Source organism: Panthera onca, chromosome D2 (assembly GCF_046562875.1).
Source record: "Panthera onca isolate mPanOnc1 chromosome D2, mPanOnc1 haplotype 2, whole genome shotgun sequence".
Classification (NCBI taxonomy): Eukaryota; Metazoa; Chordata; class Mammalia; order Carnivora; family Felidae; genus Panthera; species Panthera onca.
The window spans coordinates 7574961-7600906 of record NC_138349.1 but is presented as its reverse complement, the minus strand read 5'-3'; the positions used below and the strand labels follow the sequence as shown (position 1 = coordinate 7600906).

At 48.2% G+C, this 25946-nt stretch overlaps 1 protein-coding gene across 5 annotated transcripts in view; it reads right to left on the bottom strand.

Moving 5' to 3' along the window:
* The window catches only part of EEF1AKMT2 (EEF1A lysine methyltransferase 2), a 70542-nt gene that overhangs the window by 28280 nt on the left and 16316 nt on the right, over positions 1-25946 (bottom strand). The window contains exon 6 of one of the 5 annotated variants that reach the window (XM_060641246.3): positions 3818-4670. The exons of 1 other annotated variant lie outside the window; for it this stretch is intronic. In XM_060641246.3, coding sequence (XP_060497229.2) covers positions 4627-4670 — 44 coding nt within the window. In that variant the 3' untranslated portion in view covers positions 3818-4626. Of the gene's footprint in view, positions 1-3817; positions 4671-10163; positions 13652-23092; positions 23491-24627; positions 24794-25946 lie in introns of those variants that run through there. 3 more of the 5 variants (XM_078434936.2, XM_078434935.1, XM_060641245.2) reach the window with 3 other exon arrangements.

Sequence of the window (25946 nt, the reverse complement as noted above, 5' to 3'; positions counted from 1 at the left end):
AACACCCCCAGCAGTGATACTATGCCCTGCACCATGCTGCATGCAGCTGTGAAGGCAGCTTGTGGACGTGAAAGAGGGGACAAGACCAAATAACGACATCAGCTGCAAAGAATCCAGAGTGGATCTAAGAAGGGGGTAAAGGCGCCTCCCACTCAGTCCAGAGGTGAGCAACCCTGGAGGCCTGCAAGGGGCACCCTCACGCTCAGAGGCTGGTGAGAACACAGCCCCGGTCCTGAGGCCGCACTGCAACGCTTACGCCAACTTACTTTTCCAGGTTTAGGACCAAAGTCGGTCACTTTTGGTAAACAGAGATTTTGTTTCCTAAAGAGAAAGCTTAAGAGATTTCACCAGTCTTAACTCTTGTTAAGAAACACACTGCAGACTAAATTATAACACATGCCTTCAACCCTTCCTCCTGAAAAACTCCCAAGACGCCTCAAGAATGGAGAATGCTGGGTGACGAAAGCCTCTACCCACCCCCATCTGGGCCCTCCAGCCGAGCTCAGCTCTGTGCTTCGTCCTGTCACCCACTGAGACCATGAGGACAACTGTCCTTGTCTTCCCCTTGCCCTCCCAGCCCTCCACCTGTCCTCCCAACAGCACGCGCCCGCCACAGGCCGCACAGGACGCTCACTAACACGTGCTGGGCTCTACGGGTCTCCACCCATGGTCTCACTCAGCATCCCCCACCCGCAGGTCGGGTGCTGTCGGCATGGCCATCGTCCAGATGAGGGAACCCAGGCTGGGAGACACAGTCACGGGCCCAAGGGCAGATGGTCAACAAAGGGAAGACGTGGGATCTGAACCCCGGCACCGATTCCAGAGCGCAGCGCTGCCCTCGCCCCAAGTGACACAGACCTGGGTGCCGCCCTCGCTCTGCCCGAAGCTCCTCTGCGGTTCGTCCCCGGCTGCAAGGCGGCCTGCCCCGGACTCTGCCTGGAAGAACTTGTGCCCTGTGGGCCGATGTGCATCTGCTACCTTGTGTCCCTCCACGCGGCACCACGCCCTTCGAGGGGGCTTCTCAGACAGGCTCTTAACGGCTCCTTAAAAGGCTGGGAGGCAGGGCCAGCAAGATGAGAAATCCGGGCCCAGAGGGTCACATCGCAAACCAGTCCAGCGAGCAAGGAGCCTTCGCAGGAGGGTGGCCCCCCACCCCGGACCATACCACGGGGGCCCCCACATCCCACACCCTCTCTGGAGCCTCAGAACCACAGACACGCCCCCCCCCGCCCCCCACCCCCGGACACGACCCCTTTTCCTCACCCAGAGCGTGGAGGTGGCCGGCTATGGAGGACTCGGTCCTTCCACCTCCAAGCATGCAGACAGGCTGCTCCCAGCCGGCAGATGGCACCTCCCTCCGCTCCCAGGCCCCCGGCCAACGTGAATGCCAGAGCGAGGGGAATTCCAGGCGCGGCCGAGGCCTCTCCCAGCTGGGCCTTGTCCGTCAGGGCACTTCAGCCAGAGGGCCGCTGGGAGGAGGGTGGCCTCCCCAAGCAGGAGCACTGGACCCACACGAAGCCACCTCCTCTATCCAGGGCACTGCCGGAACCACCGGGACGCAGAGAGGCCCCGGCCGGGCCCTGCTGTCCAGAAAGGAGCCCCTGGGCCACCCGAGCCCCTCCTGAAAGTAGCAGCACAGCACCCAGGCAGTAACGGCCGGGGAACAGCCCCCAGCACGACGCGCCCGGCTTACGGCAGGGACCGCACCGCCTTTCCACCGAGGCAGGCGCTGGACGAAGAGCGAACGCGGCATGGTGGCGAGAATGCGGGACTGGAGCCAGCCAGGATGAGCTGAGATCCCACTGCCCCTCTGGCTCCGGGGGGGATAGTGTCTCCAGCAAGGGACAGAGCAAGCCCCTCGGCCGCAGGCTGCCCGGGGGATCAAATAAACTCATGAAGTGGAGTGCCCAGCGCCCCCTCGGGATGCTCAGCACGTGCCCGGTCAGCGCCGACTACGTGAACGCAAGCGTCACGGGCTCCCTCTTCCCACCTCATTAGGCCCAAACCCAGCTCCTAGCACGGGAGAAAGGGCCCTTATTTACCACCATTACCAGGGCCCAGAAGAGAAGGTGGACAAACCTTGGCCAAAGCAACCAAAACCCTTTTCATCAAGTTCAAGGTTTTAGGACTTTTCCGTCGGGACTCAGTTTCCCCCGCTAGGGGTTTATATACCGAGCCTACCCTTTGAGCAACCTAAGGGATCCCTGCTGAGTAGGCACGAGGGAAGGAAATTACAAATGGGACGGACTACTGAAGTGGGCCACGGGCCACGGATGGCCTGTTTCACCGGCCTGAACTCTGAACCAGGACTCCTCTGTCTGCCGGTCTGTGCTACATACAGCACGCCATCCCGCAAGCAAGGCTGTGCTTCAAAGTCTCTCAGCAGAGAACACAGCCCTGGAGCAGGGGACCCAGAAGCCAAAGGTTCCCGTTCCTCTGTGCGCCAGCCGCGTGACCTGGGGAAAGTCACCGCACCTGTTGGGGGGGGGGGGGGGGGTGGCTGGATTTCTCCTCCGTAAGGTAACAAGCAGGTGAGAGAAGTCTGTGCTCTCTTCAGCCCCTGGTCACTCTAGACGTAATTCTACGACACCTAATTCCAAGTATGCCTGCAAGAGGACAGGTTCTGAGCAGTCAGGTGCAACCAGGCGGCCGGAGAGCGTGACAGTCGCGGCCAACGCAGGTGGAAAGGACCAGCTCCTCATCGAGAATCAACCACGAGGCACACGGGACCCAAACTGCGCCTTCCCTCCCCTGTGCCCCGGCGGGACACCATGTGTCAAAGCTGCAGAAGGGACAAGAAGCTGAAAAGACCAGCAAAGATGACGGGGAGGCAGGGCCCGCCTGAGAACTGGTCCGAGGCAGCCAGCTGAACACAACCTGCCCTCTCCCTTCCACAAAGAAGGCAGCTCAGAGGGGTTGTGGCTGAATCCCGCTCGCGGGGAGGCATGCCCAAGACTTGGCCCAACAGAAATGGGAACTAACCCGATGATGTCTACAGCAGGCGCTTCGCCCAGACATGGGTACCTTTCAGATCCTCCTTCACTGAGATATGGCAGCAACAGAAAATTCCAGTAGGTTTATTCCACTCCCGAAGAGGAAGGTCCCTGAGGGAAGCGTGGGGTCTATCCCAGCCCACATCCCTCCTTCGGGTTGCACAACAGGATCAACTCACAAGTTTCAAAAACACCAACGTGGACGGCACCTGGGTGGCTCAGTTGGTTAAGCGTCCAACGTCAGCGCAGGTCACGATCGCACAGTCTGTGGGTTCGAGCCCCACATCGGGCTCTGTGCTGAGGGCTCAGAGCCTGGAGCCTGCTTCAGATTCTGTGTCTCCCTCCCTGTCTCTCTGCTCCTCCCCCACTCGTGCTCTGTCTCCCACTCTCTCTCTCTCTCAAAAATAAACACTAAAACAAAATTTTTTTTAACACCAAGGTTGAGCCTTCTCTCCAAGATTCTGATGTGACTGGTCCTGGATACAGCATGGGCACTGGGATTTTTTTTTCTTTCGTAAATCGCTCTCCAGGTGATTCTAATGTGCAGCTAAGGTGGAGGTTGACGGCTCTAGAGTCTAGAAACTCTGCACAGAGGCCCCAGCCATTTCCCACAAACTTTTTAGGGCAGCAGATCCAGCCAGGCAGGTCTTGCTGGAGACAGGATGCTCACACCATCCCCCGGCCCCCAACCCAGGATCAACCTGTGACGAGCCATGTGTCTGAGACAGAACACAGGGCCTCTGCCCAGCCCCGGCTGGGATGTACCAAGTTCCCACACACTGAAGGCCGCACAATTGGTTTCGGTTATTTGCTTACTTTAGGCATGTAAACAAAACGTGATATTATACAAATCTGGGGTGGCAAGCACCACAAAATGGTTTACTTTGAGAGAGCTGAATTACAAACGCAGAGAAAAAAAAAAAAAAAAAAAATGCCGAAATCCCTTTTAAACAATCTCTTTGAATAGGAAACAGAATCCGAATAGATGGTGATACCTCTTCTGGGCTGACAGATTTATTTCCCATTTCCCCTAGAAGGTCACTGGGAATAATTACATTTTCTTGTGAATCTGTCTTTTGTAAGGATGAAGCAAAATATTTCAATCTTCCCAACTGAGGCACTGCCATTGGTCCTGTGGTAGAACTAGAATCCAAGCCCCCCCCACCCCTTTACAATTTTTTTAAAAGCTGTAGGAAAAGGAGGGGCACGGCAAAGAGGGGGTCAGAATTGCTGAGTTTCCCTGTGGTGTTAACAAGACTAAGCAAAATTTATGCTTTGAGATAAAACAGAACTGATGCCTCTATCTTAGGAAGGCACCAACCAACAGCATGCTTGTGGAAAACAACCAGGCTCTGAAGAGACACAGACCCCGACAGAACTACGACCCTCTCCGGCCTAGAAGCTGTGCGGCCTCCGGCCAGTTACTTGGCCTCTCTGAGCCTCAATTCCTTCAGTTGTGACTGCAGGAATGCTTTGAAAACTGGAGAGTGTATGCAACGCCTCTGGCCCAGGGTAGGCCTTCAATACCCAGTGGGCACCGCTATTATTCTTGGAACAATCCACACCCATTTCGGCTGAAGCCTGCTGCGCCCAACTTTTCATGGTCCGGAATCCTGGGAACTAGGGAACCATACTACACGAGTGCAGGAGGAGAATCTGTTTCTTTGTTCCACGAGCCTAAGGAAAAGAGCGAGAGCAGTCAGGAGTTGGCCTGCCCCCCTCCCGCCCCCATTCTGGGGCCAAATGGGCTCTTTAGCGACAGAATTTGCTTTCACCTCCTGAGAGTGGCTCCCGTGGAAAAAGTGCCCCCAGGAACTACAGATGCCTAAGGGGCACCGTTGTTTCTTTCCGAGATATCCCCCGGCACGGTCTGGCCAAACTGCCCCCGCCGCCGCACCCCCACCCCCTGCAAAAGACAGCTTCCCGTGCAGCCCCCCGCAGCAGGAGAGGAGGAGAACCGTTAAAGAAGCTGGGGGTGCCTGTCACACTTCTCCATAACCCCTGACGTGATGTGAAATTCTACAAGGTGGACCCTTTGAAATGCAAAATCTTCCAGAGTCCTTCTCGGGTTCCTAAGGCTGCTTTCAGACCCACCCATCAGTATTCCCCCCTCCCCTCCATCACCCACATTTAACAAAAAAAGAAGAAGAAGAAAAGGACAAGGTGGTGGTGGCTGCGGCAAAGACGTCTCTGTTTTGTTGTTGTTCTTTTTTTAAAAGCTCAAGTATCTCCAGTCGATGCAAGGAAGAAAAAAAAAAAAAAGAAAAAAAAAAGAAATCTTGTCCTCAGCTCCAGCCTCCTCACTTCCCTTCTCCAAGACACCCTGAAGCCAAGTTTCTCCCTGGAAGATTTCCTCCCGTCCGTCCGAACCAGCTCCGCACGAACTCTGCTGCTGCTTCGGATCCCAGAGAGCTTTCTTAGATCAAGAATCCCGGTGCCCTCCGACCCGAGTTCGGGAAGGTTAAGGCAGGCACCACCAGACCACAACCCACAATTTTTGGAGCCCTAGCCTTGATCCAAAACCGTGTGCACAGGAGGTTTGGATTAAACATCAAAGAAGAAATTACCTTAAAACAAAGTTGTTTGGCAAAGAAAATTGCTTCGCCATAAGAAGAACCCTAGGGAATGGTAAATTGCTTTTGAATATAGACTTTTCAGTGGCGCGGTCATTAATCATGTTAATGTAAACTGCGCTAAAACAAAAATTTTCTAAGCAAGTCTCCGGGCACATCAGTGTATCTAAGCCTCGGGGGTTTGTTTCCAAAGCTCACATCCCAGCACGCAATGAAACTGCTGTTAATGGGGTCAGCTATTACAGTGCAGTCCCCGACCCTGGGCCATAATAAAGGTGACTCAGCCATGTAGAAAGAACCCTCATAAAGTTAGGCAGGAAACAAACACAGAGGAGGAATTAATCAGAGGAGGAGAGGCAATGATTTTGGAAAGTGTATTCACGGGGCAAGTTTAAACAGCGACTCTCCCTGGATGATCAGACATTTCAGAGAGCAGTTGAGGGAGGCCAGTCAACATTCCTTGCAGCGCTCAAGTCCCCCGGCCAGGCCCTGTTTCGTAGGGTGCAGGGCAGGGCAGCAGCTGGACAAGACAAGGAGGAGTGTGGAGCCCAGCAGAGTTAAGCTGGCGGAGCCCAGCCAGAACGGGCCATGTGCTTCGTGTTGGCAACAAACTGGTTCTTTCAAGAGAGGAAGGGTCTGACAAAAACGACAGCTGCAGCGAAGCAAGCAGCTCGGAGGCAAAAGCCTCGAAAAAAGCCCCAGGTTTAGGAGTCTCCCCTCAAGACAAAAAACAAACAAACAAACAAAAAATCATCTTTGGGGTTTTGCAAGGGCTAGTTTATCTAGTAACGTGTCCCCCTTGCTGGATCAATTAAAGAGAGCCCCTCCACATCTGGTTTCCATCTAAAACCGAAACTTGTATTATCAGCATATTACATAACAAATTATGCCTGCAGGTTTCTTTTATTACACATCAGAGAGGTGTGTGTGGTAGGGCTCATGACGGCAGTGGTGCTGACCTGCCTGTTTGCTTATATCAGGTTTGGTTTTGTTTTTGTCTTTTTTTTTTTTTTAAGGGCAAGAACGAAAAGTTTCCGTGCAGTATGCAATTCAAAAAATGTCGCACGGCCGGGACACAACATCGGCTGAACAGTCCGCCAGTGGGTCCGGCTCTCGGTCTCCGGGACCCACCACCGCACCAAGCAGTGGGTGAGAGGGACGTACTGTTTAAAGAGCACGGCAAAGACATACCAGCCTGCTCCGAGGCGTCCCCTGCTGCCAGCTCCCAGAGTGTACCGGGGTGCCTGGTCTCCAGTCTCCAGCAGGGGAAGAGAGCTGGCTAGCCCTTCGCAACCCTTCCACCATTGGTCAGGCGCCTGCCCGCTGAACCCGCTTAAAGGACACGCAGCCCATCAGGCTTCCACAGAACTGGGGGGGGGGGGGGGGGGGAGGAATGGAGGCCAGGTGACAGTGAAGTCATCAACAGGGGGACAGAGAGAGGTGACAGGTGTGGAGAGAAAGAGCCTAAGAAATAACAACGGGGCTTCCCGTAGGATGTCAACGAAGGAGAGCCACCACGACCCCTCTAAGGTATCTTAACATAAAGGTCTTCCTAAAAGAACTTTAGGAACTTCCAAAACACTACTACGTGTGCGACATATCCTAAATTGAAAACAGAAGGGAGAAACTGACTGAAAACACTATTAATCACAATCGTGGAGTACTCGTGCTGCCAGCCTTAGGAATTCAAGTCCACTTCTGCAGCAGACAATACTAACTTTTATTTAAAACTGGTCTTCAACGTTAAAAGGGTCACGTTATCAACATCACATTCTCAGGGGAAAATAAGAAGTCCTTGGGCAAAATGATCTGAACCGGTCTTAAAACCACCTTCTTCTCTAGAGGGGCATTTGGGGAAAAAACACACCTGCCCCAAGCCCCTCCTTAGTTTCCTAGACTGGAACAGCGCCCTGGGAGCTGGATGGCCGCATGCTCCTGGGTCTGCAGGACCGCTGGCAGCATGCAGACCCTAGCCAAGTGCAGACCCTGGGTCGAGGGCCACAAGTCCTGCACTTAGAACACAAACCTTCTCCCACTAACAGGGGCCTGTCAACGGGAGGTAGCTGTTTCTGGTTTTTTATCTGGCTGTCGCCAGTTGAGGGATGGGGGTTGGGGGCGGGGAAACAAAACCCCGCAGATCTGCAATTCAGTATCAAAACTGTAACTGAGACAAGTCACCGCTAAGTGGATAAATTAAAATGAAACCAAAACCTGGCCAAGTCCCGAACAGTGAGTTTCACCAGGTCTACTAACTCCATTCCCTCCCAAGTCCTCAGACCAGGTGACATCTTTCAAGGAGTCTAGGATCTGGAGCAAGGAGGGATCCCCTTCCAGCCTGTGGGAAGTGCTGGGAACACATATGCTAGTATGTCATTTGGAAGTCTGCTAATGCGTTGTAGGCAGCACAAGACGCTTGCCTGGCTTCCCAGGCCAATAAACAATGCCATTCCAACTCCTGCAGCAGTCAATAGAAAACACTCCCTTGTCTCCGCCATCCAACAATTCAACAAACATTTGTTCCTGTGGAACAACCGTCAGCCTGCCTCCATCTGCACCCGCTCCGGCAAGGCAAGCGCGGCGGCGGCGGCGGCGGCGGCGGCGGAGGCGGCGGCGGCGGCGGCGGCACCAATGCCCTGCCCCAGGGTCCCGGCCCGTGAAGCAGCCCTCCGCAGGGGCCACTCACCCAACACCACCGAGTCCGGAGACGGTAACGTATGGAAGACTCGGAGTGTGGCCTATAGGAGGCAGAATCCCATTCATCAAATGCTGCAAAGAGCCGTTCTTTGTTCACCATCGTACGAAGTACAGTACGTGTTAATGAACCCGGGCGGTCAGATGGAGGGAGCCCGGCTTCGGGGGGCTTCCGGGGGCTAAGGACCCGTGCAAGCTAGCTCGCACGACTCGCCCGTGCTCTGCCGCTCTGTCCCGCGCCTCGAGCATTGTTCCCCAAGTCTGCAGGCGGGGGTGGGGAGCTGGGGGTGCCCGAGAAGCCCCTTGGGGCAATGCACACCGAGGGCCCTCCCCGGATTCTAGGTGTCCTCGCCTCCTTCGTCCCTGCCCCACCAAGAGAAACTCCCAGCGGGAAAGCTGACTCCCACAGGCTTGCAAATCAAGGACTGGCAAAAATGTGACTCGACCAGTGTGCCCGTGCCGGACGGCCCTTCTCGCCATGTGCAAAGCCACGCCGGCGCCCCCCCCCCCCCCCCCCGCTCCGCAAACCCCCGCCGCGGCCACCCCGCGGGCTTCCCCAGCCGGGAGCAGAACTCGCCCCCTCACCCCCCACTGCGACCGCCCCGGCCGGTCCAGCAGCCACGGAGCCCGCCGCGGGGCGTCCGCATCCCGGGGGTGGCGGACCCAAACTTCCGCGAACAAAAGAGTTGTCTGCAAACGGTGCGGGAACTTCGGGGTTAGCAGGGGCGCTCGGGTCCCGGGTCCCGGCGCCTTCGCCGCTGGCGCCAGCCAGGGCTCAACTTGAGACGCGGAGAGGAGCACACCCCCGGGCGCAGCCGGCCCCGCACCCGCCCCGGGGAAGCGCAGACTTTTCCGCAGGGGCCGGGCTGGCTCGTTCCCCCGGCGGCGCTCTGACAAGTCTCACGCCTGCACCAGAGACGACACTCAGCACCCCGAGAAACCGCCCGAACCAACCCGAAGACAAGGCGGAAAAAAGGAAACCAGCAACATAAAAAAAAAAAAAAAAAAAAAAAAAAAAGAATAACAATTTAAAAATCTTAAAAAGGCAAGCCCAGCACACGCGAGAGCAGGGTCCCTCCAGCCGCCGGCTGCGGCGCACACGGCAGGGACCTCCGCTCGGGACCGGCCCCTCGGCCGCCACCGCCGCCGCGCGGCCCGGGGTCGCTTACTGTGCGCGGCGGGGCGCTCCGAGCGCGGGCCCCGCGCCGTCGCCGCCGGCGCTCGCCAAGTCGTCCCGGCTGCCCGCCGCGCGTCCGCCGCGCGCACGCTCTCCTGCCGGCGCCGAGCGCTTTGTACCGAGCGGCTCCCAGGGAGGAGGAAATCGACTTGTCACTTCCTGAACTGTTTGCAACTCGTCCCTTTAACCGGCCCCGGCCAGGCCGCCCGCGCCCGCCGCGCCCGCCGCCGCCGAGGGGCCGCCCGACCTCGGCTGCGTGTCGCTGGGTCGGGCGCTCTGGCGGCGGCGTCGCGGGCCCGGGCGCTCGGCGCGGCGGCGGCGGCGGCGGCGGCGTGCAGGAGCCGGGCGGCGTGCGGCGGCAGCGGCGGCGGCGGCGGCGGCGGGCGAGTGTGCAGTGCGCGCAGCCGCCGGTGGGCGGGGAGTGGGGGGGTCGCGGCGCGCCGCCGGCGGGGCTAGAGGGCGTCCTGCGAGCTGAGCCGCGCGCCGAGCTCGCGCTTGCGAGGCCCCGGGACGCGGGAAGTGGCCCCGGGCCCGGGCCGCGCCGCCACCACCACCCCCCCTCCTCCGCGGCTGCCCGGGGCCGGGGGTCCCGCGGGCGTCTCTCCCGCCACCACCCCCCCCCCCGCCCCAGCCCGAACCGGGGCAAAGAAATCCTGGGCCGCGTGGACTTCAGACGTCCAGCTTCCGGGTTGTTGGGTTTTGAGGTTTCAAAGAAACGATTACGGTGGCGTGCTGGGGGGCGGGGGGCGGGGGGGGGGGGCGTGTTAGTGTCGTTACACTTTGGGAAAATAAAGCGCTACTTTCCTAACTCGGGGCGCTGATCGAAATAAAGGAATGTGTACTTCAGAAGCCACATGCAAAATATATGCAACTGGTGAAGGAAGGATTTGTGGTTGCTAAGCAGAGGCAGAGCATGTTTCGTTCTGTAACTTAGGATGTTGACTTAAGTTCAGGAATGTAACCCTGATAGAATAAGCAGAGCATTTTCATTGTACTGCTCACCTGGGGGAGGGGGATTGTTTTCCTTGTGAAGTGAACCCCTAGATTTCCCATTACTCCGTCCTACTAGTGTATGTTATTTTATTGACCTTGTATCCAAAGAGATTTTTAGAGGTTTTTTTTTTAAAAGAACTCCCCTATGCCTGTTTTGTGTTCTCCTTTGCCAAAAAAACAAAACACCTCATTACTTTACATGGATTGTGTCTGCGCCATTTGAATGGTTCTATTCATAAATCAGGAAACTTTTTCTGTTGCTTCTAGGAACATTTAATTGGTTTTAATCCAATGTTTCAATCCCAGTATCAAACATAAATGAACAATTAACTTCTTGAGCACTTGGGAAACTCTTATATTTCATGGCTATTGCTGAAATATTTCAGTTTCTCTCACACTGGACACATTCTTTTTCAGAAAATCATGAGCTAACATCTTTCACAAGAGCTACAGCTCACTCCAGTGGTTTCTTCTGCAAGATTAGGATGGCCTACAGTCAGAAGGATGTGAGTCTACTCATTCAAGTAGATGATGTGGGATATAACCCATTCATCCCACAAAAGCCAAAACAAGCTAACAGGGAGAATGCTAAGATTCTGATATCCTTATCCATAAACATTGCTTTAAAAGAATTTATCAAGGGCCAATTTTGAAAGGAGCAAGAACTAAGTCTTCCTAAGTTAAACAAAGAAAGGTACAAGGGATAATTTGAGTATACTGCTACACTTCCCTAATGCCATTTTATCACAGTGTCACCTCGGCCTTTGAGAGCTTTAAGAATATAGTTTAATTTACTTTTTATTAGGAAGCCTAGAGTGACTCCTGCTGGCAAACATTCAGCTTATTCCTACAATTACTAGTTCATCAGGTCAACATAGAAAATAAAATGCAGGGGTCCAGAGCCCGGAGACAATTATTGCAACCATGATTCTTGTTTCTTTCGGGATGATTTTAGTCTCAGAAAATTCCAAGGATTGTGGTTATGGCAAGCCCGTTTACTGCAACGCCTCCTTTCCAACCTAAAGCAGCCTGTTTTTCTGGTTCTGAGGCTTTCTTGCAAATGCACAAACTAAAATACCTGCTCAAGGAGTTGTGCTAGGAACCAATGAATGGCTATTTCTCATGTACTTAATTTGAATCTCCAAAAGCTAACCGGTATATACATTAAGGCCTGGATCACTTTACCTTCCAGATACTATGTGGCTCTTTCCACATTATGCAGTTAAGTCCTATACATCTAAAACACCCCCACTCTTTAAGGCTGTATACTACATAGTTGTTTATTATTTAAAAAGTCCTACCCAAAGGTTTTATATTAGAGTTTTGCTCAATTCAGAAGCGCAAAAATAAATGCAGTTGAACTCTGGATGTAAAACAATGTAAGCTGTATTGGGGGGGGGGGGGGGGGTGTCTACCTTTGTTCAATCCTTAAAGGTCAAAACCAAAGCAAAACCAGATTTAGAGCACTACCAGGCAACTAAACACAAATTCATATGTCAATTTAGGAATAAATCCATAAATAATCTGAAATGATCACTTGTACCTTCTCCATTATCATTGACCAACACTAACTGGGGTAAGCCACGAACACCTGGGAACTATAAAATGCAGGGATCCCATACGGTCTCCCTCCAAGACTGATAAATGAAACAGGGATAGAGCACAGCAATATTGCCTCTCCTGGCCCCTCTCAGAGCAGAACCACCAAAGGGAGGAACGCCTGTGCGTACAGCACGCATCCATCATGTCTCCTCGAAACTGTCTGGGAGAATTTAAACTGAATTACATTCTATACTACAGAGTTGCCCTATTCCAAGTGTAAAGCTCTTAAGCAAGAGGAGACGGTAAGGGTGTATTTTATTAAAAAAGGGTGTAACCAACTATAACTTGTATCAACAAGCTAATAAAGTATTCACCTAAGCACATTTGTGCAGAGGAGGGTAAAGGTTGGATTCTGATATGCACTAAGGAGTGTCCTAGGTAGTTAGTGGGTGTTTTATTTTTGTGCCTTTAGAAGCAGATGAATGTGATATTCAAGCAACAAGGAGCTAAGCTTTGAAGTCTGATCAAGTACCAGTCAATGGTGTTCAGTTTAACCCATCAAATCTGTGTGTGCCTATAGCTGTAAAAAGAGCTCACCACTAAAAAGTCATAAACTAGTTTGTCTCTGAGAATAACACAGTATATTCTTTTTTAGAATAAAGTGAATGAAACAAACATCAAACTTGTTATACATTGGACCCAACAGCACAGTACGCAGATGTGTATTAACCCCTTTATTCGGCTTCCAAAAGCCACTGCCTCTTTGTCACAACTGCTGTATTAAAAGCCAGTCATTCACATTTCACACTGTCCTTTCTAAATCTGAAAAGATCTTTTATAAAGCAGGACCTTTTTTAAAGTTGCTTATAATAGATGATGGGAAGACAAACAACACCAAGTCCACCTGAAGCATTTTCAAAAAGACTGGCTATGGAAAACAAGTTAGCAAAATACATTTCTTTGGAAGATATGGAAAGTTTTTGGTTACAGATAAAAGCCAAAACTCTGAATCTACTACGGGGACAATTTTCTAATGTAGATTTTATTCATCTATGAGCCAGCTACAACTAACAGCCCTACCTACACATGCATGTTAGGACACACTAATCCTTCCGTTCTTTCCTTTCTGATCTTTTATATTGTGTTCTGAAACTTTTCCACTGATGACAAGGAATTATAGCTCTGGCTGGAATCTCTCTCATATCGATAGACAGACAGACAGACAGGTAGGTAGGTAGGTAAGTAGAAATATCTACACATAGAGAGGTATCTCCCCTATCTATATACACACCTTTTTTAAGAGGCACTTCGGTTCTTGAAGACAAAGTTACTTTTTGATGCAAGAACTAAATAAAACAAATGTATTTTCATTGAAAAATAACCATGGCAGTGAATTTAATGATACCAATCTAACTCCTTTGATACAAAATGAGAGTTGAAAGCAGCTTGAAGCGGAATGCCTATTGAAATCAGCGCATGTGAATCTGCACAGCTTTGTAACCAAACGTCTAGCACCATTGAGGTACGAAGCATGCCAGCTGGGACAGCATTGTGCACCACAAAGTGTGGGTTGTAAGCCTAAGTCCTGAGCACAAACCCTGGTTTCCAAGTTGGCAGGTGCTGAAAACACAGCAAATGTCACGCTTGCAACTCACTGGATGAAGAGCTCTGGGTAATGCAAGCTAAAAAGAACAGAGCAACAGTTAAAACTTATTTAACTTGGAGATATATATATATATATACACGTATATACGTATATATATATATATATTTTTTTCTTTTGGCAAGTTAATAGTAGCTATTGGTGTTATGTGCTACCAGAAAACACCAGCATGAAAAAGGAAGACAGTGAAAAGTTTCTGCATGGTAAATAAACAAAAGGAATACAATGAAGGCTCTTCACAATTTACATTCAAAGTTACTGGTGTATGTAAAACTTATCCAACCTGTGTTACTATTTTAATAGTAACAATGAAAAGCGTAATTCATTCCTAACCTTTCCCTGATCTATTTATGATCTGAGCTGAAGGAGACTCTAATTGATATCACTGTTAACATGGTTACTCACCCATAACCTAGCTTGGCCTCAGACCCTCCACCAAAAACACAGCTAAAAACAAGTGACAGTATCTTCATATTGTTATACGCTGAGTTTTATCTAGAAAATATTTCAACAGCACAGCCAGACTAAATGTTTCTGCTATCATCTTTTTTTTTTTTTTTTTTTTTTTCAATGTTTTTTATTTATTTTTGGGACAGAGAGAGACAGAGCATGAACGGGGGAGGGGCAGAGAGAGAGGGAGACACAGAATCGGAAACAGGCTCCGAGCCATCAGCCCAGAGCCTGACGCGGGGCTCGAACTCACGGACCGCGAGATCGTGACCTGGCTGAAGTCGGACGCTTAACCGACTGCGCCACCCAGGCGCCCCTCTGCTATCATCTTCAAATGAAAATCTTTTCCATTTTTTTCTTATATAGCCTTTAGTGGAATTCAGATTTAGTATTTATGATACAAGCCCAAAATTTGCCTTAATTTTTCTCTCCTGTCAACTGTCTACCATATAATGTCACTGCCTCAAGAAAAATCTATTTTTAACTCATCCCTAGTGATATGCTCAAAGCCACTGCTATCCTGCCTATCCCCATAAAAATGAGACCGAGTGAATTTCATTTTCATTATGTAGAAAGGAAGCTGTGAAACGACATACAGTTTGTGATTTCACAGAGTTTAAATACCCAATCTAAAGACTGAATCCTTTGGGTTTAAAATATCAAGGAAAATAATCAGTCTCCGGCTCCAAAGGGTAGAACATCCTTGGGAGCAGTATGAAAAGAACATGTGCCCCACATAGTATATTAGCCTGTGAATTTCTTAACTCTCCTCAGCAGTTTGTCAACCTTCTGTTTTAACCAAAAGCAAAGATGTTTTGTTTTATTGTATCCATTATAAGAGGGACTGGCCTTGCCTATTTTCTGTGCACATACCCCGCCCCTGACCTGAGACAGAGAAGAAGTGATACGAGAAGTTAGCTTGCTTTTTAACTGCTACTTTACAGCTTCTCTTAACTTTCACCAAAAAAACCTCCCCAAAAAACAAAAGCCGTGATCAAATCCAGGTTATTTAACCACCATAGCACTAAACTACCTCACTCAGGGAAGCTTTCATTATGTCCATCCTAGGGACATACCTCCTTATCATACTGATCTCATCTCTATAGAGTTTTTAAAAAATAGTTCAAAGACTTCAGCTCTTTGAGGATGACTAGAGAAAGTGACACTATTCTGGCCAGTATTTCTCTAGTCACACTAAGCCGGGTCCAGGCACTGGGATATTCACTTACCCACCAATAAAAAAGGTTGAGTACACAAATCTGAAAACCAAATGTTTTCTAGACTAGGTAGGATAAACAACTGATTCGATGTACACAACATACTATACTGTCAGTTCCACTATAAACTGAGGTCAAATCAGATAAACTGTTTAAAGTGTTAACCAACCTCAAACTTTGAAATGTCACTGTGAATGGCACCGTTAACTCAACATAAAACGAGGAAACAAAATACAACTCACTGATCAAAGAAATTCAATCTAGATGATGCAAGGTGGAAATCAATGATAAAACCCTGCCCCACTGCTTCCTCAGTGCCAGGTAAGACCCAAATCCAACTCAACTTTCATTGAACCTGATGCATGGTTAGTCGAAGGACCTGCTCTCAGTTCCCTTGTTGGAAATAACACCTTAGCATTCAGACCTAATGATGGAAGGTGCATCATGTCCTTGGCCATTTGTTTTTCAATTCAAATGCATCCAAATGAACATGGTCCCCATCAGACCTACATTTATTACTAAATAATTACCATTTAAACAGATAACGACCTTAAATGTGAGTATCCTTAGAGTTTGCTAAAACACATCATAAAGATCGTTTGTTGAAAATGACTAAAGCAGCAGCAGCTACACAGAACGGTTTTTTAAGAAATTCTGGAAGGCCCACCTGTTCCAAATTTTCACTCTTACTCACCTATCCACCACTTGGCCTCTCCCCGCCATCGAAACACTCTTGGAATACAGTGGACCTGAAGACATAACTCAGTGGCACTGAGGGGTAAAATCTCAAACAAGTCAATCTATCAGCCCCAATGGGAAGACGGATTCTTGGAGGAGAGAATATTTACTTGGCACTGGCGTTTGCTAGGAATCATGCTAAGTGGCTTCACATTGATTTTTCTTACTTAATACTCATTCACACCCCTATTACGTGAAGTCTACACAACTGTTTCTGTCTCCGTTACTCAAACCTGCTCCAAAGAGATGTTCTGAAGGGAAACCAAGTTTAAGTAAGTGTATGCTATCCACTAGGCACTTTCCCAGCACCGTTGACATACTTCGGTGTCACTGAGGGGAGAAGCAGGTACGGGACAGGAAGGCAGTAGCCCAGAGAGGTACGAGGCCTAAGAAGGGCACACTCACGCACTGCACCCGAGCGAGGGTCTCTGTGCGGCATGACAAGGTAGAAGCCTCAGCGCCCTGGGGCTGCAAGGCGCTAAATTAGGTCACCTGTCAGTGTGATTCCTGTGTGCCTACTCAGGCCCAAACTTGATCTCGATCTTTCTATACATACAATCCAAGCAGACTAAACAATCAGATGTAAACTTCTAAGTTTCTTGGATAAAATACACTATGGTCAAACGAATACAAACTAAATTATCAAATATATCACCAGGGACAAACAATACTCAAATCTGAAGTTTACCAATGAATGTACAAAGATGTTTTATAGATGGAAAAATACATGATTTTATGCTCCAAATGTTTTATTATATGTACATATATTTTTTCACATACATAGATACCGTTGTTTAAAAGAACTGTAAAATGACCTAATAACTGATTCTTAGCTAATGGGAGTATTTAAACTTCCCATATATAGCAGAAACCTGGGGCACCTGGGTGGCTCAGTTGGTTAAGCATCTGACTCTTCAGCTCAGGTCATGATGTCACGGTTCATGAGACTGAGCCCCTCACTGGGCTCTGTGCCGACAGCACGGAGAGGCCGCTTCGGATTCTCTCTCAAAATAAATAAATAAACATTTACTGTGGAAACCTATTTTGCAGGCCCATCTCTAAACCTTAGATCAACTTCAGCAGGTAGTATGGACTGAATGCTTGTGTCAACCCCCTCCCAAATTCACAAGTTGAAGCCCTAACCCTCAACGTGATGGTATTTGGAAATGGGGCCTCTGGGAGGTAATCAGGGTTAGGTGAAGTCAGGCAGGCGGGGCTCTCATGATGGAATTGGCACCCTTAGGAGACACACAAGAGAACCTGCTCTCGTGCTCTCTCCCTCTCCCTTGTAGGCATGCACAAGGGGCTCGTGTGAACATACAGGGGGATGGCAGCTGCCTACATGCCAAGAGCAGAGGCTTCAAAAGGAAGCCTGCCTTGCTGGCACCTTGATCTTGGACTTCCCCGTCTCCAGACTATGAAAAGTAAATTCCTGTTGTTTAAGCTACCCAGCCAACGGCAGCCCAAGCTGACCAGCACCGGGGTGGACCACCCTCATTTTACAGAGACGAAACCTGAACCCCAGAAAAGGAAAGCAACCTGCCTATATTGCAATCATTTTTTCCTCCCAAATTGAGTATTTCAAGATAAACATTTCTCTTTCATATTTATTCTACTACTTACCAGATTTTAAACACTCTGTTACTACAGAATGAAAGGAACCAAAACAAATCAAATTTCAAGGCCAGAAAATAATCTGACACTGCATTTGTCATAAATTAAATCATTAATCAAATGGACTTAGTAATAATAAGATGATCCCTCTGACTTCTGGTTACGTTAGCACCTTCACCATACAGAGATTCCAGGAGGAAACCTCAGAGCACTAAATGAACAAACTTCTCCAAGAGACAGGCTTATTTCACAGTGAGGTCCTGTATGTGGAATCCCCCTCATAGTTTAATCCAGTTAATTACTTTTTAATTAAATAATAACCACCCTAGTTGGAAGTACGAGGCCATATGGAATTCAATCCTCTCTCTTGAGCAAACTATAGTCTCAATTTTTTTTTTTTTTTTTTTTTTTTTGACCCAACTGGTCCTCTTCACAAAATCAGAGCTTTCCTGCTAGACATGTTAGGGCTCCCACACGGAATAAACAGCTCTGACTCGTGCGCCTCGTTTAGGATTGCTTCTCAAAAGTCAGCAAGTATTATTCCCATTCAAAACAACGGCATAGAAGCCCTTTCGCTGAGTCACAACTGGGCCTCAGAGGTTACATTTTATAAATAAGACAACGGTCAGTGTTTTTCATTCACAACTTCAGGCCTGTCTTCCAAAACTTGCATACAGCTCTTTAATTCAGCCCAGCATGTTTTATTAAATGCCATATTATGATTTTCCCCATTCAGACTCCAGCTAGGCTTCTTGTTGAGGACATGGAAGGAAAACTTAATTATTGCTGCTTCAGTGCATCTAAATTTATTTCATTACCAAAATCAACAGAGTAAGGGCGAGATGCTGTAGCAGAAAGGCAGCCGGACATGGAATGTAAACTGCTCCTTCCTCTACCCTTCCCCTGCCCACCCCACCCTCAAAGTTCCATGGTTGGAAAGCATCCTAACGTGGGCTTTTTTTTTTTTTTTTTTTTTTTTTTTAGCCAGGATGTACTAAAATTAGATGGGAACAAAGGACTGACATTTTCATACACGAGGAGGGGTTAGGAGAAAAACGTGCACTGGCGGCACCCACTCTCTTCTACATTTAGCTTCTCCCCCCGCCCCCCCACAACCGCGTCCATCCTTGACAAGAGGCAGGGAGGGCATCGGCAGGAGCGCTGCGGGGAGCACTGCGCCCAGCCCAGCGGAGAATCCCAGAGAATGCTAACCTGCCTGTCTGTAAGTATGTTAATGAAGAGTGAGAAATACAGTTCACGGTGCCCTTATTCAACTGGAGTATTTTCACACTTCTTTCAAGGCTCCTCATACGATGTCCAGGATATGCTCATCGCTGGTTCATGTGTAAATTTTTAGGTATTTGGGAAAACAAATACGGTACATTTGCTTTCCTTACAAAGCTTCCGGGTAGCATGCACACAAACAAGATGACTCACTAAAGTACTTATTTTCTGATGCGGTGATAACAATACATATTTTAAAACATAAAAGAATTTATCATTTCTTCCAAATGGGCCACTTAAAAATGAAAAAAAGTAGATTCGGGGTTTTTTTAATATCTTCCTCTTAGAAACTGGACAAGTAATTTGCAAATACTCTAAGGCACAATTGATCTCTTAGTCGTAAGTCTTTCTTACAATGGTATCAGCATGACAAAAGTACATTCTGCCAGCCTCCACATCCAGTTTTTGAAGTTCTACTTCATAAAAGCAGGATATTGATACATTCATGTCTTGTGAATTATTCCTATCTTTTTAATTTGGTTTCCCTGGGCCTAAACCACAGGTCTACACAGTGACCGCTCAAAATTCAGTTCGAGAAGCCCTTTAATGATTAGTCTAATGCACTGAGTTGTAAAGATTTTTAAAACTCAGTAAGTACCGACTCGAGCTCTCTTTTTTTCCTGGTTACTGGAGCCCATCTTGACATCTAAGCTGGAAATGAATGATCTTTCAACAACACGCCAGGGATTTTGCTAAGGTCATATTCAATCATTCATTAGGCTTCTTCCCCCTCGCTTTTCAGAGTTCTATTGTGAAGCTGGTTTTATTCAGCATTTATGTAGCCTGTGGGCTTGGGTGTTTGTCTGCTTAATGTTGAGTTTCATTTCTATGCCCCTAACATAGGAATCCATCAATTGACCAAAGAATTTCAAACTATTCTTTTACTTTTCTAACAAATTGCATGGTGTGTATGACGAATAAATTAGCATTAATTTTCTTCCATTAACCGTTAATAAAACATGCTCCTGTGCTCCCCCTTCTTCTAAGGACATCTCTGTTTCCTGCCTAACAGAGAAATGACAAGGGTTTCCTAATTTTTTCCCACTAAGCAATTGTCCTTCAACCTAGCATGCTTCTCGTCTCCCACAATCAAGCTCTAGGTCACGGGCAGCCTCCTTCCAGTGAAGTGTACTAGACAGACTCCTTTCAGAGCCCATCAACACCTCCCCCCCCCCCGCCACACACACACACAAATAGCTAAAGAGGTTTTACTACTGTGGAACACAAGACACTTGGTCCCTTGCTTTCAAAGCAGAAAGCTGTCTCTGGAGCACGTACACTCTAGTTAACAGTGCCAAAAACAGGAAATCAAACCCAGGTCTCCCCACAGCAGAATGCCGGCCTGGAGAGCAACGGATTTTTCACATTTGTAGAGATTTTCATCAGGGGCCACCAGACACATACACACGTGTGTAAATATATAAAATAAGATTATTTAAGAAAACATACATCAAAGTCTATTGACACAGGCAGGGATACTCTCTTTGCAGATCAATTTAAGGAAAATTATTTCAAAGGCTATAGGCTAATATAGGTTTCTTAAAAATTAAAGCTTCCATTATACTCGGGATGAACGTAAATTAACATATACATATATATATATATACACACTACATTACTACATCACAGTATCACAGAAAATTTAAAATAATAGTAGTGAACTGAAAACATATTATTCATTGCAAACACTAAACGTTTTTTGTATAGGTTTACCTCCCTTCTTTCCCCCAAATAACAGAAAATCGCATCCATACCGCAGACGAAGAAGAAAGGAAAATTTGCTGCTAGTACAATGAGGAGGGGGGCGGGGGATCGTTCAGGGACAGTTGTACGATTTTAAAATGGCTTCAGTCAAGCTGCCAAGAGTAGTGTCAGGTTTGATTCTCATCTGCATAAACGCCAGTCCCAAAAAGCAACTCTAACTCGTGCACCTGGCTTCAAGCAAAATGTTCTGAAAACTTTCGACTTGTTCATCGGTGTCACCGGCCCATTCGGCCTCAAACCCCTTCGGACCGGCCTGCGCACCTCCTGAGCACAGAAGGGCCGGCTACTGCGGCTGCAACGTCCTAATGAGAAGCAACGAAGCTGTGCAGGCTCCAGAGAGAAACTTCGTTTGCATTTCAAACAAGTTTCCTCAAAATAAGAGCGTCTTTTGATGAAACAGAGCGGCAATTCCAACTTCTCATCCAGAGAAACCAGCGCTCGCCACAGAACTGACCGCTCCCTTTCGAAACCGCGTTTCTTCCGGGTCCCCACACGGTCACGTGACGTAACAGACCGAAGTGCAAGAGTTACATATTTGCGGCCGGTTTTGGTAACTTGGGGGCACCTGCCGGCCTGGTTTTGGAAGTGTGGTATTATTTGGAAACACGAATTGACTGTTAGCATTCTGGTACCTTCCATTTGTTGTCACTGCAATCTCTGGGGGGCTGGCTCCCGACATGACTCGCTGACAGGGAGAGATGACAAATCCCTTCTCCTAAGCTTAGCAACAGCTCCAAGGTCCCCCCCAAACGCTTCATCTTCGCAAACGGGACGGACCACCACCGCCGCCCCCCACCGAGGGGGACTCGAGGAGCTTTTCAACGGAGACCCGCTCGGTGGGTTTGATCAGTGAATCAAACCCCATGTCCCCGTCTGGCGGCACGGAGAGCCCAGTCTGTCAGAGCAGTGCTTGAAAACAGCACACGGAGCCACGCAAAATTCTAAAAAAGTGCTTCCATCCTACTGTCACATTTGACATCAAGAAAGAGCAACACGAAAACACGACACAGACCAAACCTCCTTGGTAAATGATAAACCATGTTTCTGTGGGTTAAGATCCCATGCCTGGTTTGTGAAATCAACACGAGTTTTTCACAGGTGTAAATCACATGTATTTTGAAGGAACTTCTCAGCCACTCTGGTTAAAAACGAGAGCTTTTCAAACAATCAGATTTGTGTTGAAAGCTTGTGTAAATGTCTGCGGTTATCTCGTGCCAGGCAGGTAGCAACCTTAATGGCTGGTCGACGTGGATCTAAACCAAACCCCTCTGCCCTCCACCCCGCCCCCCACCCCACTCAGGGACAAAACGGAGAGAGAAAGGGTTGTGACGCCAGACTCGCTCATTACCGGACGAACATGCGCCAGACAAACAAAAACCCCACAGACCCAAAGAGCTGAAAATCATCAAAAACTGTATCGCTTTCAAATTTGTGTAGCGGCTCCCGTATTAAAGGATTAGCCCAAATGCCACGATGGCGTCACGTGGTCACGCTATCTTCTCAAAAACGGTAAGAAATACACTGTTTCTCTTGCTAACCGGCCCTAACTGGAACATCTTTGTCCCCGCGTCCCCGGGGGCTTCTAGGTACACATCTCGCTCACACCCCCCCCCTTCGCAGAAGAGTCTGTCACGACAAAAGGGAGGTGGGGGAAAGCGACGAAGGACGGACGGCTCGCCGGCTCCGGTCCACAGACCAACACCGGCACCAGAAGGGAGGGGCAGAGCTCCTGAAAATCCTACTTAACTTCCCTGGCAGCGCCTTCTCCAGACCAGGCCTGGCTCCCTCCCTGAGCCGCAACTGCCATTAAGGCAGAGACTTACTTAGCACCTGGGAAGCAGAATATGCCGGGGGAACGGCCAGGGGAAGAGTCAGACCCAAAGAATCCCGGCTCCACCCCGTACCTGTCCTTCCAGCGGAGACCGGAGTAAGTTACACACACCTTGAGAAGATATCGGGAGGATTCGCTGATTTAATACGATAACGTAACTTAACGTAACTTAACACGGAGCCAGCAGATAACAGTATCTGTTAGTTGTCTTTTCTACTTCCTGTTTTTCCCTCAAAGCGGGTTAAAAAAAAAAAAAAAAAAAAAGCCCATCGGCGGCAACAAACAAGCTCAATAAATATTTCCTGATCAACTCACACATTTATCTGACTTTAATTGTATACACGAAAACTAGGGGACTTTCCCGGGTATTAAATAATTTTTTTTTAAATAACCACCATTCAACCCCAAACAGTAAGTGTACCTATGACGTTTCACAAACGGTCTAATAAAACACGAAGAAGGCTGGTGTTTACGACCCTGGCCCTGGAGTCGTTTCACCCAATCTGAACAAGCAGTTCCATTCGATCCAACGTCACCAGGCACAAAAACCAAGAGCACGAGCTTTCTGTAAATTCATTTACTGCTTTAAAGTTTTTAACTGTTCAGCAGTTACAGAAAAGTTTTAATCAAAGAGAAAAAGATTCACATTCCAAGTACAAAAGAAAACCTGACACGATTCTCGGTTGGTCTCTACAACTCAACCACCCCGTGAGCGCGTATCTTTACCGACCCTCCGTATCCATTCAACACGTGCACATCCTGCGGTACTTACTAAGCACGTATTTGCACGTGCATTTTCTGTGTCAGGGCTACTTTGATGTGGAGCTTCTCAACAAAGCTAACTGAATTTGTCCGGGGAAAAGTCTCACGTTTTTTGGAAAACCAAAGCTGTTACACTGTTTCCAGATCTGCCTCCAAAGCTGAACGTGGGTGTTGGCAGCTCTTCCAAAAGTTCAAACCCTGTCAGACAAGATTAAAATATTTTTAATAGGGGCTGAGTCCCACGGCGAAGGGAAGTCTGTATTAACGAGGTACCCGAGAACCTTTCGCGAAACTATGATTCCAGACTCCAAGTCGTGACTGAATTTCACGTGGTACATTTTCAATTCCCCTGCGCGCGTCCCCACTGACGCTTTAAACTGAGCGAGCAGCAGGCAAGACCGAAGTCAACCGGCAGGAAAGAGGCTTTCCCTCCTCCCTCCCTTCCCCCACTTCTGGTCTCTTCTCTCTCAGACTCTGTATCTCCCTCCGTCTACCGCAGCACCTCGCAGGAAGGAGCCACCGTGCGCGGAGACGATCCCAGGTAGCGGGGAACGGTTCTGGGAGCTTCCTCTGCAGCGACTTAACCCACACCACACACGCCGAAGGATTGAACACCGAAGGGTCCGACAACATGGAAGCGAAAAGGAGTTTGTGGACGATGAAAAAGTTCTGCAGACGGGTGGTGGTGAAAAAGTTCTGGAGGTGGAGGGCGGTGATGGCTGAGCAACAATGGCAACGTACTCACTCGATGTCACAGAGCAGTACACTTTAAAAGGGTTAAATGGCGAGTCTTACCTTCTACGCGTTTTACCACAACAAAAAGAGTGTGTAACCAAAGACCAAGACCCAAACTGAACTAAGAATCTGGGAAGAAAAGGAAGTAGGAATTTTCAAGGAAGCACCGTGTGGTTTTTAAATTAACATGGATTCAAAAGTCAGGGGTTCAAGTCCCAGCTCGACCACTTCACGAGGTGAAAGACAGGCCCCCAGGATCCTCCTTTTCAATGCGAGGAGGTTACACATACCGGTGCCCCTACCTACCTCATAGTGATTCTGTAAAGATCAAAATGAGGTAACGTGGCATTTTCCTGAACTACAAAATAAAATGGAAGTTTAACATTTGGGGGCGCCTGGGTGGCTCAGTCGGTTAAGGCCTGACTTCGGCTCAGGTCATGATCTCATGGTTTGTGAGTTCGAGCCCCGCGTCGGGCTCTGTGCTGACGGCTCAGAGCCTGGAGCCTGCTTCGGATTCTGTGTCTCCCTCGCTCTCTGCCCCTCCCCTGCTCATGCTCTCTCTCTCTCTCTCTCTCTCTCTCTCTCTCTCAAAAATAAACATTTTTAAAAAATGGAAATTTAACATTTTATTTTAAACCAGGACAAACAAGGCTGGGAAGTTAACCAGGGTTTTCCTTCAGTGATAGGTCTATTAGTTTGGAGGATCGATTTTTTTTTCCCTAGGAAAGGGTGGTGTCCGCATTTTCGAGCTGCAGCTGAAATAGCTCTGATAAACAGAAAAAATATAACAGGATATATATTATGGCATCAACTGGCCTCTTGTACTTGGTTTCATTGTGCATTCTAACTCACATTCTTAATCAAACTGCACCAAATTTTAACAAATGACCATATATTAAAATGCTCATTAAAACTGGTAAGAAAGCTTTTCCAAAGAAGGACAGGCCTCTAAACGGAGCCACTGTGCTGGATATACAGGCACAAAATCTATCTGTTTTCTGAAATTTTACACAGGCTTAAAATACTTCATAATAGAAATTTGGAGAAAATGGAGAGGTCTGTGTGAATTTTCCAGGACTAATCTTTTAACTCCTTAAACTAACTATACAGAATTGAAGTGATTACATTTTAATAGATAATACACCAAAATCTTAAAAAGTGGTTGTATTCCAGTGATAGGTAACAAATGCTTTTAGTTTTGTTGTTGTTTTGTTTTTGTTTTTAATTTAGGAGAGAGAGCACGTGTGAGTGCACGTGGGGGGGAGGGCGGGAGGCAGAAGGAAAGAATCTTAAGCAGGCTTCACTCTCAATGCGGAGCCCGACGTGGGGCTCAGGATCGTGACCTGAGCCAAAATCAAGAGTCAGAAGCTCAACCGACCGAGCCACCCAGGCACCCCACTTTTAGTTATTTTAATCTATATGCTTATGTGTTGGGGTTATTGACATTTTTCAGTCTTTTTCATAACGAATTTAGATTACTTTTATGGTAAAACAGGTTTTCGGGAATGTTTTTAATTCAGTAGTTTTAAGAAAGTCCAGTTCCTTGGACATCAAAGTAGAACACCCCAATATCTGGCAAATGATTCCGGTAATCCTCACCAAAACAAATGACAACATAAAATGTTTATACAGATATGGCTGTGAAGGAAAAGTACAAGATTTCAACAGTTTTATGAACATTTATGTTTCAAATAAGGAAAGAAGCAAAAAGTCTTTAAAGACCGGTAAAGCAAGCTTCATTCTACGCAAAAGGGACCATGGGAGCCAATCTTGAGAAGCTACTGCCAAGACCCTCAGCAGTGACACACGTATTCTGTGAGTGTTCGGTGCCCAACTCCAAACACCATATTCTCAGAGACACATGGCTAAAAATGTCTTCAATTGTACATATTTAACATTTCCTGTTGTAACATTTTGCT